The sequence below is a fragment of the Drosophila bipectinata genome, chromosome XR (genome assembly GCF_030179905.1).
Source record: "Drosophila bipectinata strain 14024-0381.07 chromosome XR, DbipHiC1v2, whole genome shotgun sequence".
Lineage (NCBI taxonomy): Eukaryota > Metazoa > Arthropoda > Insecta > Diptera > Drosophilidae > Drosophila > Drosophila bipectinata.
This window is the reverse complement of record NC_091735.1, coordinates 21,829,891-21,846,480: the sequence shown is the minus strand read 5'-3', so window position 1 is coordinate 21,846,480 and position 16,590 is coordinate 21,829,891. Positions and strand designations below refer to the sequence as shown.

The following is a 16,590-nucleotide window of genomic DNA, read 5'->3' as shown; positions in this document are numbered from 1 at the left end:
AATATTAGTATTTTGTTAAGTGGAAGTGTCTAATGAAACGATTCCAGAGCCACGTGCATTCTTCCAGGGAATTATAGGGAATATACTATAGTATCGATGGGTAACCCTATCGGCCCTCGGACTATCCGATATGCAATAATGGCTTTGGTTGGATGGGTTTTTGATTTCGACCAAGACATTGTAGACAAGATTGGCGCATTTTGAATAATATAGCGCCCCGATGCGACGACTGTTGTTGTTTATTTCAAATCAAAGTGTCTGAAAAAAAAAACAAATCTGGTTCCGAGGTGGGCCGAGCAAAATATATGAATATGATTTCGAGACGGCGAGTATTCAAATCAGACGTAGTTGTTGTTCTTTCTTATATATGTATTTATTTTATTTTTTTTTTTTTTTTTTAGTCAAAGTTTTAGCCCTCTCGGCTCCGGGCTCCGGCTACGGCTACTGGTGCGGCTTCGAACCGAAGATCCAAAGTCAGGCGCGTGCTAGCCGGACGATTTCAGTGTGTGTGTGTGTGTGTTAGCCCGAATGCCATATAATCGGATGTTATATATAGAGATATATGTTTGTATATAAAGCCCATATATCGGCGTTGGAGCGAAGCCGCCAGTCGCGAGGAGATAAAAGCCCCAAGACGTCGCCGAAGTAGATCAGTTTAGTTCAGAATTTGCAATCGACTAAAAGAAAGTCCAATCCAATCCAATATAATCCATTGAAGATCATAAAACCCATTTTTAGGGCAAATCCGATCTAATAGGTTTTATCTTAACTGTACATGACAGAATCAGGTTATACTAATGCTCGTCTGGAACGATAAACAGGATACAAACTTTACATTTATTTGAGAATTTTCCTCAAGCTCAGCAAAGGATACGAAACGTCCCGAATATATCCTGGAAATACAAGTTTTTTTTACAAAAATTTTTTTTTTTCGTTCGGTTTTTTATTAAATTACCTGCCTGGTGATAATGCCCAGTAGTGCGGCCAACGAGAGGCAGTTTCAGCGATTCCAGAGCAACCGCAGCCGGGTTAGCTGCCCGAGCCGGAGTACCAGCGATTCCCCTACGGACTCTCCGTCCGTCACCACGCCCAATTGCGATGCCGTCGATGAGGCCCTGGCCGAGCTGCAGCTCCAGTCGCAGGATCATCGCTCCAAGGATCATCTGCCCAGGGGCAGTGGCCTGTTGAACGGAAGAGGACGGCGCACGGGATGGCATGTCAAGTCCTCCAAGCTGGCCCTCAACACTCACAATCGCATCCGGAACATTGTCGAGTCGCTGAAGATCAAGCCCAACCCGCAGAAGCCTATGATTCCTTTGTCCATTGGTAAGTAAAATGGGGATTTTTTCGGGTATATTGGAATAAGATCCTTTTGGGGACTTTTAGGAATTTTTTCTATCAATTTTTAGAATTTATAAGAATGTTTTTTTGGAAGCAATACTTTTAAGGATCTGTCCAGGATCCTCATGTTCAGGCCTTGATTTTTTCTCTTTTCTCATTAAAAAAAACTTAAAGTTAGTTAAGGTTTGTTAAATATTAAGTTTCTAGACTTCTTTTAAAACATCTTCTTAAATATAGCCAAAATTATGAAATTAAAAACTTCTAAGACCTCTTTTAAGGTTTTTTTAAACTTTTTAAATCGTATTTCCTTTAAAGTAGTCTTTTAAAAGACAAATAACCAATGTATTTATTTTATGAAAGGTTTTATTGTACTTCTAAATGTTTATTTTATTTTCCAAAATTAATAATTTCAATACTTAATTGCTAAAAATTGTATTTTTTTAGCCTAAAACAGAGGTTTTTATTCAGACTATAAAAAGTTAGGTTAGAATATCGAGAAGAAATATCGAAAAAATCATTGAAAATAGTTGAATATGTTTTTCAAACTCAATTTTTTGAATTGAAAGACCGTAAAATTAATGATATTATCCTTAAAAATAGTAATTTATTAAGTAAATGTTTCAAAAAATGTTTATGATGACCAATTTGAAGCTTAAAAGTACAATTTTCATCGTTTAAAAACCGAGTTTCCAAGTTTTATTATTTTTACGTTGTTTTATAGAAATTTCTTAAGAACTTTCTTAACTTTCACCTTAATATTATAATTAGGAAAACACTAAAAAATGAATATGAATTCTTTTAAACTAGATTTTTTACTTTTATCATAAATTTAAAGAACTTAATCCTAGAAACCCTAAGATTTCATCTAATATCTCTTGTTAAAATATATTTTTTAAATAAGATTTAATAGTTAGATCTAATATAGATAGATCAAAAAAGACAAAAAAGCCAAATAACCTAAAAACTTATGTAACTTGATTAGAATTCAAATGCCTTTTTGCAAAAAATTAGCCTAAAAATACAATTTCGCCATTTTCTCTCTATTAGTTAAGTGCAAACTATCTAGTTTAAGGGAACCTGCTTCTGATACTGATATAAAAAAAAAAAATATATAAACCCATCAGATATCAGATCGGCGAAAACATCTCTGACGTACATATGTAGTTACCACAAGTTTTGCGAACTAATTTGAATATTTTGGCGATGTGAGATCTTTTGTTTTTGCCATCTCATTGGCAGGTTGATTAAACTAGTTTAGTCTTGTTTTAAAAGTTAATTCGTTAATGATTCCCAAAAGAGATGCATTTAATATATATACTATATATGTAGGTATAGCCAGTACACACCCTCAAAAATGAACCAATCAGAGATACGATTGATTCCCATGTGAAAGATTTCAATTTATTTTCTTTTAGGAAATTTGTGATTTACTTAAAAATATTCCACTTTTTTCCACTTTTCTTTTTATTAAGCTAAAATATTCGATATACCTGAGATATAAAATTTGTAAGTTGTTCTTGGGTGTTTTTTTTTTTGTTGGTAATGTCGTATTATTTTTGTAGCAAAGGCACGCGCGCGCTCTGTATTGGTCGGTATTGGAAGGGTATTTGCATAAAATGTAGTTCCACCTGTTCCATTTGGGAGGGAGGCACCTTGCCTGGGTCTCCGAACCAGAAAAATATTCCAATTTCTGATATCGATTCTGAAGTGGCGGGAATCGCAAAGTTAGGCGGAAATAAACGGGTTAGCCATTGACCCGATGCAGTATCTCTGGGTGTCACCTGATTTTTATTTTGGAGAATATTAAAAATAATTAAGATGACTTCAATGATTCATGAACGAAATTCTTTTTATTCCAGGTGACCCCACCACCTTTGGCAATCTGAAGGCCGCCGATGAGACCATGAAGGCGGTGCTCCACTCCCTGGAGAGTGCCAAGTTCAATGGCTATGCCCACACCCAGGGTCATGAGGCGTCTCGCCAGGCGGTGGCCAAGTACAGTGCCCATCAGCGTCCGGATGGTGAGATCCAGAACGATGAAGTGATCCTTTGCAGTGGTTGCTCCTCGGCCCTGGAGTACTGCATCCTGGCTTTGGCCGATCGTGGCCAGAACGTGCTCATCCCACGACCGGGCTTCTGTTTGTATCACACCCTGGCCGAGGGCCTGGACATCGAGGTGCGCTACTACGACCTCCTGCCCGACCAGCAGTGGCGCGCCGATCTCGTCCAGCTGGAGAGCCTCATCGATGAGAACACAGCCGCGTTGCTGATCAACAATCCGAGCAATCCCTGCGGCAGTGTCTTCGATGAGAAGCATCTGCGTCAGCTCATCGCCATCTGCGAGCGACACTATCTGCCCATCATAGCCGATGAGGTAAGACATCCTTAGATGAGATTCATCCAAGATATAGCTTCAATAATCATAATGGATCTCCTATCTCTTTTTCAGATCTATGAGCATTTTGTGTTTCCCGGCTCCAAGCACCTGGCTGTGAGCAGCCTGACCACCGAGGTTCCTGTCTTGTCCTGCGGAGGACTCACCAAGCGCTTCCTGGTTCCAGGCTGGCGGATGGGATGGATCATAGTCCATGATCGCAAGCAGCGATTGGGCGAAGCAGTTCGTGGTCTGAAGAACATGTGTGGCCGCATCCTGGGCTCCAATACCATTATCCAGGGTGCCCTGCCCGAGATCCTATCGAAGACTCCTCAGTCTTATTTCGATGGAGTGATTGATGTGCTTCATGTATGTTTACCATCCCTAAGATCAGGATCCTCATCTAATCCTGTTATCCTTTTTCTAATTTAGTCAAATGCCACCCTGGCCTATAAAATGCTGAAACAGGTCCAAGGCCTAAACCCTGTCATGCCCAACGGAGCCATGTACATGATGATCGGAGTCAGCATCGAGCGATTTCCGGCGTTCAAGGACGACACCCACTTTGTCCAGGAGCTGGTCAACGAGCAGAGTGTCTTCTGCCTGCCGGGTAGTTGTTTCGAATACCCGGGCTATGTGAGGATCGTCCTCACCGTGCCGGGACTAATGATCGAGGAGGCCTGTGCCCGGATTGCCGAGTTCTGTGACCGCCACTACAAGAAGGATTCGCAGGACATTATCGAAGATGGACTCCTCGACGAGAATCTGGTCTTCTGAGCTGGGAGCAAAACATTTATTAGACCATCTAGACTACAATTTTTATCAATTTTATGTATATAATACAATATGTAATATAATATATATATATATATAGCTATCCAATATAAGGAGTATTGTCTCAAAAAATTGCTGGAAAATGTAAAGCGCGTCATCAAAGGGCGTCGAACACACACACTGAGAGAAAAAATTAGCAGTGATTATTAGGATAATGATCGTTATAGAGGAGAAAGGTAATTATATAGGTATTTGAGCCATAAGGAGTTAAAGGCTTTAAGGGGGGGAATAATGAGTTATAGGCTTGCAATTAATATTAGACTATTAATTAAGTATAGATCGGATTTAAAGCTATTCCAGATTATTAAAAAGTGATGACTTTTGGTGAATGGATGCATGATGAATGAAACCCCTGGCCTGTAAAGTTTTAAAAAGATACATGTCTACATGTGGTGCGGATGCATTTTCTTCTCCATTTCGACTTCAACTCGGGCCTCATCGATGCCGGCCACCGTGGGTAGACCGCCGGGCCAGTGTAGCAGCTCCTGTTCGTGTTCCATTATCATATTGGCTTCCGCTGGGGAATAATTAAAAAAAAATATTAGTCCCTTAACTTAGACCACCCTTGAGAACCCACCTTGAATCCGATGAAGCTTACTGCCGTAGGCCCAATCGGTGTAATAGCCCACCACGAAGGTGAGTGGCAGGAGCGGAGCCAGGGCCGATACCCTTTTGACCCTCTGGTAGTAGCTGGCACATCCATAGACGGCACTCAAGTAGAAGCCACTCAGCCAGTAGAAGAGCTCCCGGTGCTGGGCAATGGCCAGTGCCTGTTCCCGCTGCTTGATCTGGTAGTGCATCTGAATCCATCGCTCCATCTAGCCCAAAATCGGTTATATAAAATCGGCTATATCCTTGGCTACCTCAGGGCTCACTCACCTTTAGTTCCTGGCATTTGCGGTAAGCCGGATCATCGTGTTCCGGATAGCCACTGCCGGAGGTTTTTTTGCAGGAGGCCGTGGCACCCATTTCTTGGCGTTTCTTGGGTCGGTTGGTCGCCTTGGTTAACTATTTGGGACTGGCCACTCGGGACTGCCAGGGCTGCCATACCGTTGCATGTTGTGCCATCGACCCGTAGTCCTGCGCATGTCCTGCCAAATTCGGGGGTGGAATTCCGTCACATCCTGATGTCCCGATGGCGGATTGACAGTCCGTGGAACTGTCAGGTTAGTTGGTTAGCTGACCGAGGCACTGCCTGACTGACTGACTGACTCCAGTCCAAATACCAAGTCCGCGTCCGTAATCCAAAACGAAAAGTCCTCGGCGTGTGTTTCTCGGCTGAAAATTCGACTCCAAATTAATATAATAATCGGAATCATAGAGGATATCAAGTGCTGGGCCTGAGATTCCTTGTTTTTTGTTAAATGTGGCAACTGTGATAGAAATAGCGCGAATATTTCGGTCTCCTCCTCCACCACCGAAAGCACCAGGACCTCCAGGACCTCAAGCATAACCCCTAGAATCCACACACACATCACCCAGCCACCAAGCCACCCAGCCAACGAGAAGTAAGTGAAAAAATACAAAAAAAAAAAAAAAAGGGAGACCTCAAGACAAAGGAAAACAAAAATGTTAAGGATAATAGTTAGAGTCCTTACGCATCGTATCGTACATTTGGTAATGACAATGGACTGTGATGGGCCTACAGTGGGTATACAGTGGCATACAGTGAGAGATTGTTTCGCACTCGGGGGTTGCAAATCAGTCACCCACCTCCTTGAATGTCCTGCGTCTGCCACACGGCCACAAATATTCGGATGACACTTGTGATGGATGGGCATTCATCAACAAAAATATATAGACTTTCCCTTTGAATATCCATACTAGATGTTTGAATGTTAACTTTTGGGAATATTATTAGGCAGGGTTTTTTCTCAGTGTCCTGGGTATATACTCGCAAATGTATGAATGGGTAAGCCCACCTTGGCAGCTGTTCGAATGTAAATATTGACACAGGTCTTCGCTTTAATTGCCGCCTGTTCCTGTTCGGATGAGGTTCATGTCCGACACTGTAGGCCATCAAGTCCTCTACAATTATTGGGAAAATATTCCTCAATTAAAATATAATTCTTTCCTTATAGCGACAATAAACTACCGCTTGATCCTGGGGCAGGATGAGCCGCTTGAATGATTGACCGTCTTCAGATACGCCGCTTGGGTGCAGCTGCTAGAAACAAACGCGCAGGAGGCGGAGGAGGAGGAGGAGGTGGCGGAACAGGAGCGGTAACAGTAGCTGGAACAGGAGGAGGAGCAGCAGCAGCAGCAGTAGGAACAGGAGGAGGAGGAGGAGCAACAACTACAGGAGTAGGATCAGGAACAGCAGGCGGCGGAGGACAAACCGCACAGGCAACTGTCAGTGGTAGTGGCACTGGTAGTAGTGGTCCCCACCATCATCACTCCCATCCCCATACACCGAGCGGCATCAACACGCCCGCCACGGCCAGTACCAGTTCCTCCAGCGGCAACAGCCTGACCCCGCAGCAGCAGCATCACCAACAGCAGCAGCAGCAGCAGCAACATCATCACCAGCACCACCACGCCCCCCACCACCACGTTCACGCCCACGGCCACGGACAGCACCATCATCATCCCCACAGCCATCACACCCACGGAGGCTACGGCGGACACTCGCATCCCCATCCCCCGTACACACATCCGCACCAGCATCAGCACCGCGGCAGCCAGTTCAACTTTAATCCATCGCCGGGCAGCAGTCCTGGCAACGGGCTGGGCGTGGTCGGGCGCCATCAGGATGCGGCCAGTGCGCTCAACAGTCCCACGACCATTGTGAACTCCGGCAGCGGCAGCGGCGGCGGCAGCAGCGTAGCCTTCGGGATGCAGTCCGCCCTGCAACAGCAGTCGCTCGCCGGCGGAGGATCCTCTGCTGGCACGGCGGCGGCCTCTTCGGGACACAACAACGGTGGCGGAGCCGGCGGCGGCATCGGAGTCGGAATCGGGATGGGCGGGGGCGGTGGTGGAGGCCTCAATCTATTGGGCGGCATCGGCGGTCTGGGCGGAATGGGTGGCATGGGGGGCGGGGCAGCTGCTGCCGGTATGGGGATCTGTGGAGGCATTAGTAGCACCGTAGGCTCCGCGGCCATTACGGGCGTTCCACCCATCGGACTGGGCATCGCCACGGGAATCGGGAACAAGATAATGCTCGGCCGGAAGCAGAGTCTCAAGGGCGGTGAGCCCTTCCTAGCGGACTACGGGCCGGAGGAGTCGCTCAACGAGAGTGCCGACATCGAGTGGGTGAACAAGCTGTGGGTGCGCCGCCTGATGCGACTGTGTGCCCTCGTCTCGCTGACCTCCGTATCCCTGAACACGCCCAAGACCTTCGAGCGGTATCCGTCGCTGCAGTTCATCACCTTTGTCTCCGATACGGCGGTGACGCTGCTCTTTACGGCGGAAATGATAGCCAAGATGCATATCCGTGGTGTCTTACATGTGAGTAGACCTTCCATCTCCAAGTCCGATATACCATATCTTCCCTACAGGGTGAGGTGCCTTATCTGAAGGATCACTGGTGCCAATTTGATGCTTCCATGGTCAGTTTTCTGTGGATTTCCATAATTCTACAGATATTCGAAGTGCTCGAGATAGTTCCAAAGTAAGTATAATAGATCTATGTGGTATAATATTTTAAATATTGTCCTCCATAGGTTTTCGTATTTGTCGATTATGAGAGCACCTCGTCCATTGATTATGATTCGCTTCCTTCGGGTCTTCCTTAAGTTTAGTATGCCAAAGAGTCGCATCAATCAAATCTTCAAGTGGGTATCCTTCGAGTTTCTAGTAAGGATTAAAAACTAATATTTCCAATCCCCCAGGCGTTCGAGTCAACAGATCTACAATGTCACATTATTCTTCCTGTTCTTCATGTCCCTGTACGGTCTGTTGGGAGTTCAGTTCTTTGGAGAATTGAAGAATCATTGTGTGATGAACAACACCAAATACGATGAGAATGATATGCCGTAAGAACTAAAGACAATAGGGTATTCATAGATGATCCTAAAACCCTCTTTATTTTTAGATTCCTAACCATCAACTCGCTGGCCATTCCGGACACATTCTGCTCAATGGATCCGGACTCTGGGTATCAATGTTCGCCCGGAATGCGTTGCATGAAAATGGATTTCCTCAGCAGCTATGTGATTGGTTTCAATGGCTTCGAGGACATTGCCACGAGCATCTTCACGGTGTACCAGGCAGCCTCGCAGGAGGGCTGGGTCTTCATCATGTACCGGGCCATCGACTCTCTGCCGGCCTGGCGAGCAGCATTCTACTTCAGTACGATGATCTTCTTCCTGGCGTGGCTGGTGAAGAACGTGTTCATTGCGGTGATTACGGAGACCTTTAACGAGATCCGAGTGCAGTTCCAGCAGATGTGGGGCGCTCGGGGTCACATCCAGAAGACGGCTGCGTCGCAGATACTCAGCGGAAACGATTCCGGGTGGCGTCTGGTGACCATCGACGATAATAAGCACGGCGGGTTGGCGCCGGAGACGTGCCATGCCATCCTGCGATCGCCGTACTTCCGGATGCTGGTGATGAGCGTGATCCTGGCCAATGGAATTGTGACGGCCACCATGACCTTTAAGCATGACGGCCGGCCGAGGGATGTGTTCTACGAGAGGTACTACTACATCGAGCTGGTCTTCACCTGCCTGCTGGACCTGGAGACGCTCTTCAAGATCTACTGCTTGGGTTGGAGGGGATACTACAAGCACTCCATTCACAAATTCGAGCTGCTGCTGGCGGCAGGAACGACGCTTCACATTGTACCGATGTTCTACCCCTCCGGGCTGACCTACTTTCAGGTTTTGAGAGTGGTCCGACTGATCAAGGCGTCCCCGATGCTGGAGGGATTCGTCTACAAGATCTTCGGGCCGGGCAAGAAACTCGGATCACTGATCATCTTCACCATGTGCCTGCTGATCATCAGCTCGAGCATCTCGATGCAGCTCTTCTGCTTCCTGTGCGACTTCACCAAGTTCGAGTCCTTTCCGGAGGCCTTCATGAGCATGTTCCAGATCCTCACCCAGGAGGCCTGGGTGGAGGTCATGGACGAGACGATGATCCGCACAAGCAAGACCCTTACGCCCCTGGTGGCCGTTTACTTTATACTCTACCATCTGTTCGTCACCCTCATCGTGCTCAGTCTTTTCGTGGCGGTCATTCTCGACAATTTGGAGCTGGACGAGGACATCAAGAAGCTTAAGCAGCTCAAGTTCCGCGAACAGAGCGCCGAGATCAAGGAGACCCTGCCCTTTCGTCTGCGCATCTTCGAGAAGTTCCCAGACTCTCCCCAGATGACCATCCTTCATCGCATCCCCAACGATTTCATGTTGCCCAAGGTGCGGGAGAGTTTCATGAAGCATTTCGTCATTGAGCTGGAGACCGAAGATCCCTCCCTGGTGGAGAACTGTAAGCGCCCGATGTCCGAGTGCTGGGAGTCCAATGTGGTCTTCCGGAAGCAGAAGCCCGTACGGATTATGAACAAGACAGCCAAAGTGCGGGCAGCGGGAAGCAGTCTTCGAAAGCTTGCCATCACCCACATTATCAAGTAAGTAGTGGGTTGATGTCATGGTTGCCAATTGGTAATCCTTTCTGTGTTTTCCAGTGACAGCAACAACCAGAGACTGATGCTGGGCGACTCCGCCATGCTCCCGGTGGTGGGAACAAAGGGCGGCGGAGGCCTCAAGTCCCAGGGCACCATCACCCATTCGAAACCGTGGCGCGTCGACCAAAAGAAGTAAGTAGCCGGGCTCTGCCCCATCGAGGCGGCGCGACCCGTTTGATGTGTGTCCACTACCAATCCACAGGTTCGGCTCCCGATCCATCCGCCGCAGCGTCCGTTCCGGTTCCATCAAGCTCAAGCAGACGTACGAGCACCTCATGGAGAACGGAGACATTGCCGCCGCCCCGCGAGCCAACTCTGGACGGGCTCGTCCCCACGACCTGGACATTAAGCTGCTCCAGGCCAAGCGCCAGCAGGCCGAGATGCGACGGAATCAGCGCGAGGAGGATCTGCGCGAGAATCATCCCTTCTTCGACACGCCACTGTTTCTGGTGCCGCGCGAGAGTCGCTTCCGTAAGATCTGCCAGAAGATCGTCCATGCCCGCTACGATGCCCGATTGAAGGATCCTTTGACTGGCAAGGAGCGCAAAGTTCAGTACAAGAGTTTGCAGTGAGTTGAGGTCAAGGACGCTACTTGTTATCCATTTTTAAACCTTTCCGCTTTCAGTAACTTTCTGGGGCTAGTCACGTACTTGGACTGGGTGATGATCTTCGCCACGACGCTGTCCTGCATCTCGATGATGTTCGAGACGCCCAGTTACCGGGTGATGGACCATCCGACGCTCCAGATCGCCGAGTACGGCTTTGTGATCTTCATGAGCCTGGAGCTGGCACTCAAGATCCTCGCCGACGGGCTGTTCTTCACGCCGAAGGCTTACATTAAGGATGTGGCTGCCGCCTTGGATGTGTTCATCTATGTGGTGTCCACCTCGTTTCTGTGCTGGATGCCCCTCAATATTCCCACCAATTCGGCGGCCCAACTGCTGATGATCCTGCGCTGTGTCCGACCTCTGCGGATCTTCACGCTGGTGCCGCACATGCGGAAGGTGGTCTATGAGCTGTGTCGCGGCTTCAAGGAGATCCTGCTCGTATCCACGCTGCTCATCCTGCTGATGTTCATCTTCGCCAGCTACGGGGTGCAGCTCTACGGCGGTCGTCTGGCCCGCTGCAACGATCCGACCATCACCCGACGGGAGGACTGTGTAGGGGTCTTTATGCGTCGCGTTTTTGTTACCAAAATGAAGCTGACCCCGGGTCCCGACGAGTCCTATCCGGCGATGCTGGTGCCACGAGTGTGGGCCAATCCGCGACGCTTTAACTTTGATAATATCGGAGATGCCATGCTGACGCTCTTCGAGGTTTTGTCCTTCAAGGGCTGGCTGGATGTGCGAGATGTCCTCATCAAGGCAGTGGGACCGGTGAGTACATTTTATAAAATAAGTAGGCCTTACTTAAAATATTTGACCTTTTCCCGGTAGGTACACGCTGTCTACATCCACATCTACATCTTCTTGGGATGTATGATCGGTCTAACCCTGTTCGTTGGTGTGGTTATTGCCAATTACTCGGAGAACAAAGGCACGGCCCTGTTAACTGTTGACCAGAGACGTTGGTGTGACCTGAAGAAACGTCTGAAGATTGCCCAGCCACTGCACTTGCCCCCACGACCCGATGGCCGGAAGATCAGGGCCTTCACCTACGACATAACGCAACACATCATCTTTAAGAGGGTCATTGCCGTGGTGGTTCTCATAAATAGTATGCTGCTCTCCATTACGGTGCGTACTTGGGAATTATATTTTAAAAGCATGTTGCATGTATCTAGATAATATAAAGATATATAAGGATTTATATATCTGGGGATATCAGGGGAGGGATATTCAATGTGGTCTATACTATACATATATTCAAGCATGAAGTTAAGACTAGGTTACAAACCTATGCATGATATGGAGTAAGAAGAGTCGATCTGTAGGCAAGTTTTTTAAGTTTATTTTATTAAAAATTCATTAAACCTTTTATTTCTTAAAAATTAGCCAAAAAATGAGAAATATAGAATAAAAATTTAAATCATTTCTCTCTCTAAGGGTATAACATTATTAAAAAATCAAGAAACATAGATGTACCGATGATGTATATAATATCAAAAGACATAATTAAATATATTTATATCAAGATTTAATTTCTTATTTTATAACAAAGCCGAAAAGTATGCTTTTAATTTCAATGCATGAACTTTATGTAAAATAACCATCAAAGGAGTATATATAATATTAACCAAATATATTTCTGCGATTAAGAAAAAATAATCAAAATAATAACCAATGGAATATTATAAGACCATATATATATAATATATATACATAGATGTGATGTGACTGTGTAGAGTGTGTGGCTTGGTTAGAGATTAGAAACTAGAAAACTTAGAAAAGGCCCCCAAAATGGGGTGCCCAGACCTGAGATGGGGGTGCCCAGAGGTCCCAGTGGTCCCAGTGATCCAGAGAATTATATTATTCACAATTATTTTAACTGCAGTGGATCAAGGGAGAGGTGCATACGGAACGCCTGGTGATCGTCAGTGCGGTATTGACCTTTGTCTTTGTGGTTGAGGTGGTGATGAAGAACATTGCCTTTACACCCCGTGGCTATTGGCAATCTAGGCGCAATCGCTATGACCTACTGGTCACCGTTGCCGGTGTCATTTGGATCATTCTGCAGACGATTCTGCGGGTAAGTTGTCAATCAATCAATCAACCTTGATGTACGTACATACGTTCGATGTTGTCTCTCTATCATAAATCATCTGTAATAAATCACACAAATTACTTCACCACCACAAACTTCATCTGAGTGATATATGATATATGAAAAAATATATATCCTTTTGATGTAGAACGATCTGTCCTACTTCTTTGGATTCATGGTGGTCATCCTGCGCTTCTTCACCATCACCGGCAAGCACACCACACTGAAGATGCTCATGTTGACCGTGGGCGTGTCTGTATGCAAGTCCTTCTTCATTATTTTCGGGATGTTTCTGCTAGTCTTCTTCTATGCGCTGGCCGGGACCATACTCTTTGGTGAGCCACCTAAAGTCACCTTGCCATTATAGCTACACAGAAAAAAAAAATTATCAAGCCAAAATCTATGCCATAAAAAGAGGGTCTTACAAACAAAAAAGCCGATGTGTTTGGGGTTAAAAAAAAAAAAATACTTTGGCTTCTTCTTAAATTTAAATTAAAATCTTAAAATCTTTAATTCTCATATATTTCATTTATATATTTTTCTTGAGCTTGAAACAACGCTTGGTTATTATAATTCTTTAGATTTTGGTTTTTTTAATAAAATAATTTCCAAAAAGTAGAAAAAACTCAAATCGAAAGGTATTGAAATTAATTTTTAAAACAAAAACCCGCTTTTCAATCAAATTTTGTATCTTTTATGAAAAGGTAGCATTGCATTTCAGCTTAAAATCGGGGAAAAATATATTAAAGAATTTAACAAAAATATTCTTTGCATAATTTCAGGCTGAAAACATAAATATATTAAAATTAAAATGATCTTAAAATTTTGTCAATTTTGAACTAAACTCTAGATTAAACTAATCCCCCCAGACATGTCGGTTTTCAATTTGGTCTTCTGTTTTTTTTCTGTGTATCCCACCAACTCCTACTTCCCTCCCCCCCTTTATCCGAATAATGGTACCCCCTTTAAAATGATTTTTCTCCCAGGAACTGTCAAATATGGAGAAGGTATTGGAAGACGGGCAAACTTTGGATCACCAGTCACCGGAGTGGCGATGCTCTTCCGGATCGTGACTGGAGAGGATTGGAATAAGATCATGCACGACTGTATGGTCCAGCCACCGTACTGTACTCTGGGTGACAACTACTGGGAGACGGATTGTGGCAACTTTACGGCCAGTCTCATATATTTTTGCACTTTCTATGTGATAATTACGTATATTGTGCTAAACTTACTTGTGGGTAAGTTAGTTAATTATTTTATTTGTTAAAGTTTATTTAATTATAAAAATATTATTTTTGAAGATTAGGTTTTGAAGATTAATTTTTAGATTTATAATCAAGATTTATAAGACACTTATTGGGAGAAAGAAAGAGTTAAACGATTCTCTCGAAGATAAAGAATTAAAAAATAAAGAAGAGATTTTTTTTAATTATTATTTATATTTTATAATTATGATTTGGACATTATATTGGACACTTACTACTCTAAGGATCGGAAAAACAAGAAATGATTGCCACCATGGATTATAATTTTATTTTAATTTATTTAATTCTACTTTTATATTCATTAATTAATAAAAGTATTATAAAACTTCAGGATAAGGATAAAATAATGTTTAATATATAAATATAAAAATATATTAAATATATAAAATATTTTACCCTTCTTATAGCTATTATCATGGAGAACTTTTCCCTCTTCTATTCGAATGAGGAGGACGCCTTATTATCCTATGCGGATATACGAAACTTTCAGAACACCTGGAACATAGTGGACATCCATCAGAGGGGTGTGATACCCGTACGGCGGGTCAAGTTCATACTGCGCCTGCTCAAAGGACGACTGGAGTGTGATCCTCAAAAGGACAGGCTGCTGTTCAAGTACATGTGCTATGAGCTGGATAAGCTGCACAATGGCGAGGATGTCACCTTCCATGATGTGATCAAGTGAGTGATTCCTTGATCTGAGATAGTATTCTATGATTTAATTCTTGTAAACCCATCTAGTATGCTAAGCTATCGTTCGGTGGACATCAGGAAGGCGCTGCAGTTGGAGGAGCTGCTGGCCCGGGAGGAGTTCGAGTACCTGGTGGAGGAGGAGGTGGCCAAGATGACCATTCGCACATGGCTGGAGGGTTGCCTCAAGAAGATACGGGCACAGAATGCCAGCGTAAGGTTTTCTGTATAATTTCCAACATTTTTGATAAGCTAACCCCTTTTTTCTTTGCAGAAACAACAAAACTCATTGATAGCCGGGCTGAGGGCCACCAACGAACAGCCAGTGATGCGTCCGAATGTCCAGGAGGACAAGACGCCGCTGGGGGCGGCTGAGAAGTCGGCCATCAGTACGATAAGTGGTGCCGTTTCTGGCGCTTGTCCGCCCACCAGCGACGCCTTCTCGCCGACCTTCAGCTCCACGGAGAACGAGGAGAAGGAGGCCAGCAGCAGTGCTGCGGTGCCCCACCCAGAGCCTCTGACGGGTGTCACCACCACCACCGTGGCCGTGGCAGGTACGACGGTGGCTGAGAGGGGGACGGCCACGGCGACGGCTGCCCGGCATGTGATGACGATGGGAAAGCGGGGCTATGCCCTGAACAGATCGGACTCTACTGGAAGTTCGGCGGGGAGGAAGTTCCTCGCCCCCACCTCCAGTGATCCCCAGCAGCGGTCGACGCTGAGCGACAAGGAGCGGCTGCACATCAGCAGTCAGCAGAGGAAGAAGAACTCGATGACGACCCTGCCGCATGCCGGACAGCTGGGCCAGCTGGCGAAGCAGAGGGGGACGGGCGTCGGTGCCGGTGGAGCCGGTGGCGGATCTGGAGGAGAGGCGAGCAAGTCGGCCAGCTTCTTCGCCAGCGAGATTGGCCAGTTCCACTACCCGACAATAAACGCAGCAGCGGCCGCGGCAGCCGCTCTCCACGGACACGGCCATCACGGCCACCACGGCCATGTCCATGGACACGGACATGGACATGGGATGGATGCACTGCATCATCACCATCACCACGGCGCCCTTGGCAGCCCCTCGGCGATGATGAGCCAGGTGATCGGAGGCAGTGGCAAGCAGCAGCCGTTTAACAACCAGGCGAACGTGGTCTACGAGGTGCACGACTGGTGGCAGGAGCAGGTCCTGTGCACCCAGACCAGCGACGATGAGATCTAGCTCCTGGTCCGTGGGAGGAGGAGCTAGGGGAGCTAGATCACCAAAGTAGCAAATAGAGATAGAGGAGGATCAAGAGGAGGATGAAGCCTATTAACATTATCAACTAGTGGCCTAGACTTTTGTATTATGCCTATAACGAAGAATGTAAATGCCAAGGCCTCGAAACGGTTAACACTTACGATAGAGGAAATGAAACAGTTTAATCCATGAATATATATTAAAAAAAAAAACCTAAAATTATATACAAATATTATATATATAATGCGAACTAGCTGATCCGTAAGCAGAAAGCAGATCGATCCTCACCCATAAGGATAACTAATATTAGTCTCTAGGTTTTGTTGTTGTTTGCGTATTAGATGGAATTATGATCAGTCGGTAACTTTGTTATAGCTTAAATATATAGATATATATATGTATATGGATATATATTATATATATGATATATATATATATTACCGCATATGGAGTGCATATGTCTTACGTATAGTGCAAATTTATAAGCGCGCCTCATTAAATTTCGTAACTTGCCAAAAAAAACCAAAAAAAA

General features: G+C 45.5%; 3 protein-coding genes across 4 annotated transcripts; 2 read left to right on the top strand and 1 right to left on the bottom strand.

Annotated features, from left to right (window-relative positions):
• The first annotated feature begins 545 nt into the window (after positions 1–545).
• Tat (Tyrosine aminotransferase) lies at positions 546–4,602 on the top strand. The gene is made up of 4 exons (XM_017254160.3): positions 546–1,326; positions 3,201–3,715; positions 3,791–4,084; positions 4,148–4,602. Exons 1-4 carry the CDS (start codon positions 969–971, stop codon positions 4,490–4,492), a joined length of 1,512 nt encoding a protein of 503 aa, XP_017109649.1. The 5' UTR covers positions 546–968; the 3' UTR covers positions 4,493–4,602.
• Positions 4,603–4,932: 330 nt separating this feature from the next.
• LOC108134013 (plasminogen receptor (KT)) lies at positions 4,933–5,572 on the bottom strand. Its single transcript, XM_017254161.2, has 3 exons — positions 5,429–5,572; positions 5,127–5,367; positions 4,933–5,066 (listed from the first exon to the last, which is right to left on the bottom strand). Exons 1-3 carry the CDS (start codon positions 5,516–5,518, stop codon positions 4,933–4,935), a joined length of 465 nt encoding a protein of 154 aa, XP_017109650.1. The 5' UTR covers positions 5,519–5,572.
• Positions 5,573–6,350: 778 nt separating this feature from the next.
• na (sodium leak channel non-selective protein na) lies at positions 6,351–16,042 on the top strand. Of its 2 annotated transcripts, none has more exons than XM_017254157.3 (15): positions 6,351–7,996; positions 8,047–8,159; positions 8,212–8,322; positions 8,380–8,523; positions 8,583–10,115; positions 10,173–10,304; positions 10,375–10,740; positions 10,798–11,548; positions 11,609–11,908; positions 12,666–12,860; positions 13,024–13,210; positions 13,862–14,116; positions 14,551–14,824; positions 14,885–15,047; positions 15,108–16,042. In XM_017254157.3, the coding sequence occupies exons 1-15, from the start codon at positions 6,677–6,679 to the stop codon at positions 16,038–16,040; spliced, it is 6,777 nt and encodes a 2,258-aa protein (XP_017109646.2). In that variant the 5' UTR covers positions 6,351–6,676; the 3' UTR covers positions 16,041–16,042. The 2 variants fall into 2 exon arrangements, with proteins under 2 accessions (XP_017109646.2, XP_017109648.2); XM_017254159.3 differs by having other exon boundaries at positions 6,352–7,996; positions 10,402–10,740.
• The last annotated feature ends 548 nt before the right edge of the window (positions 16,043–16,590 follow it).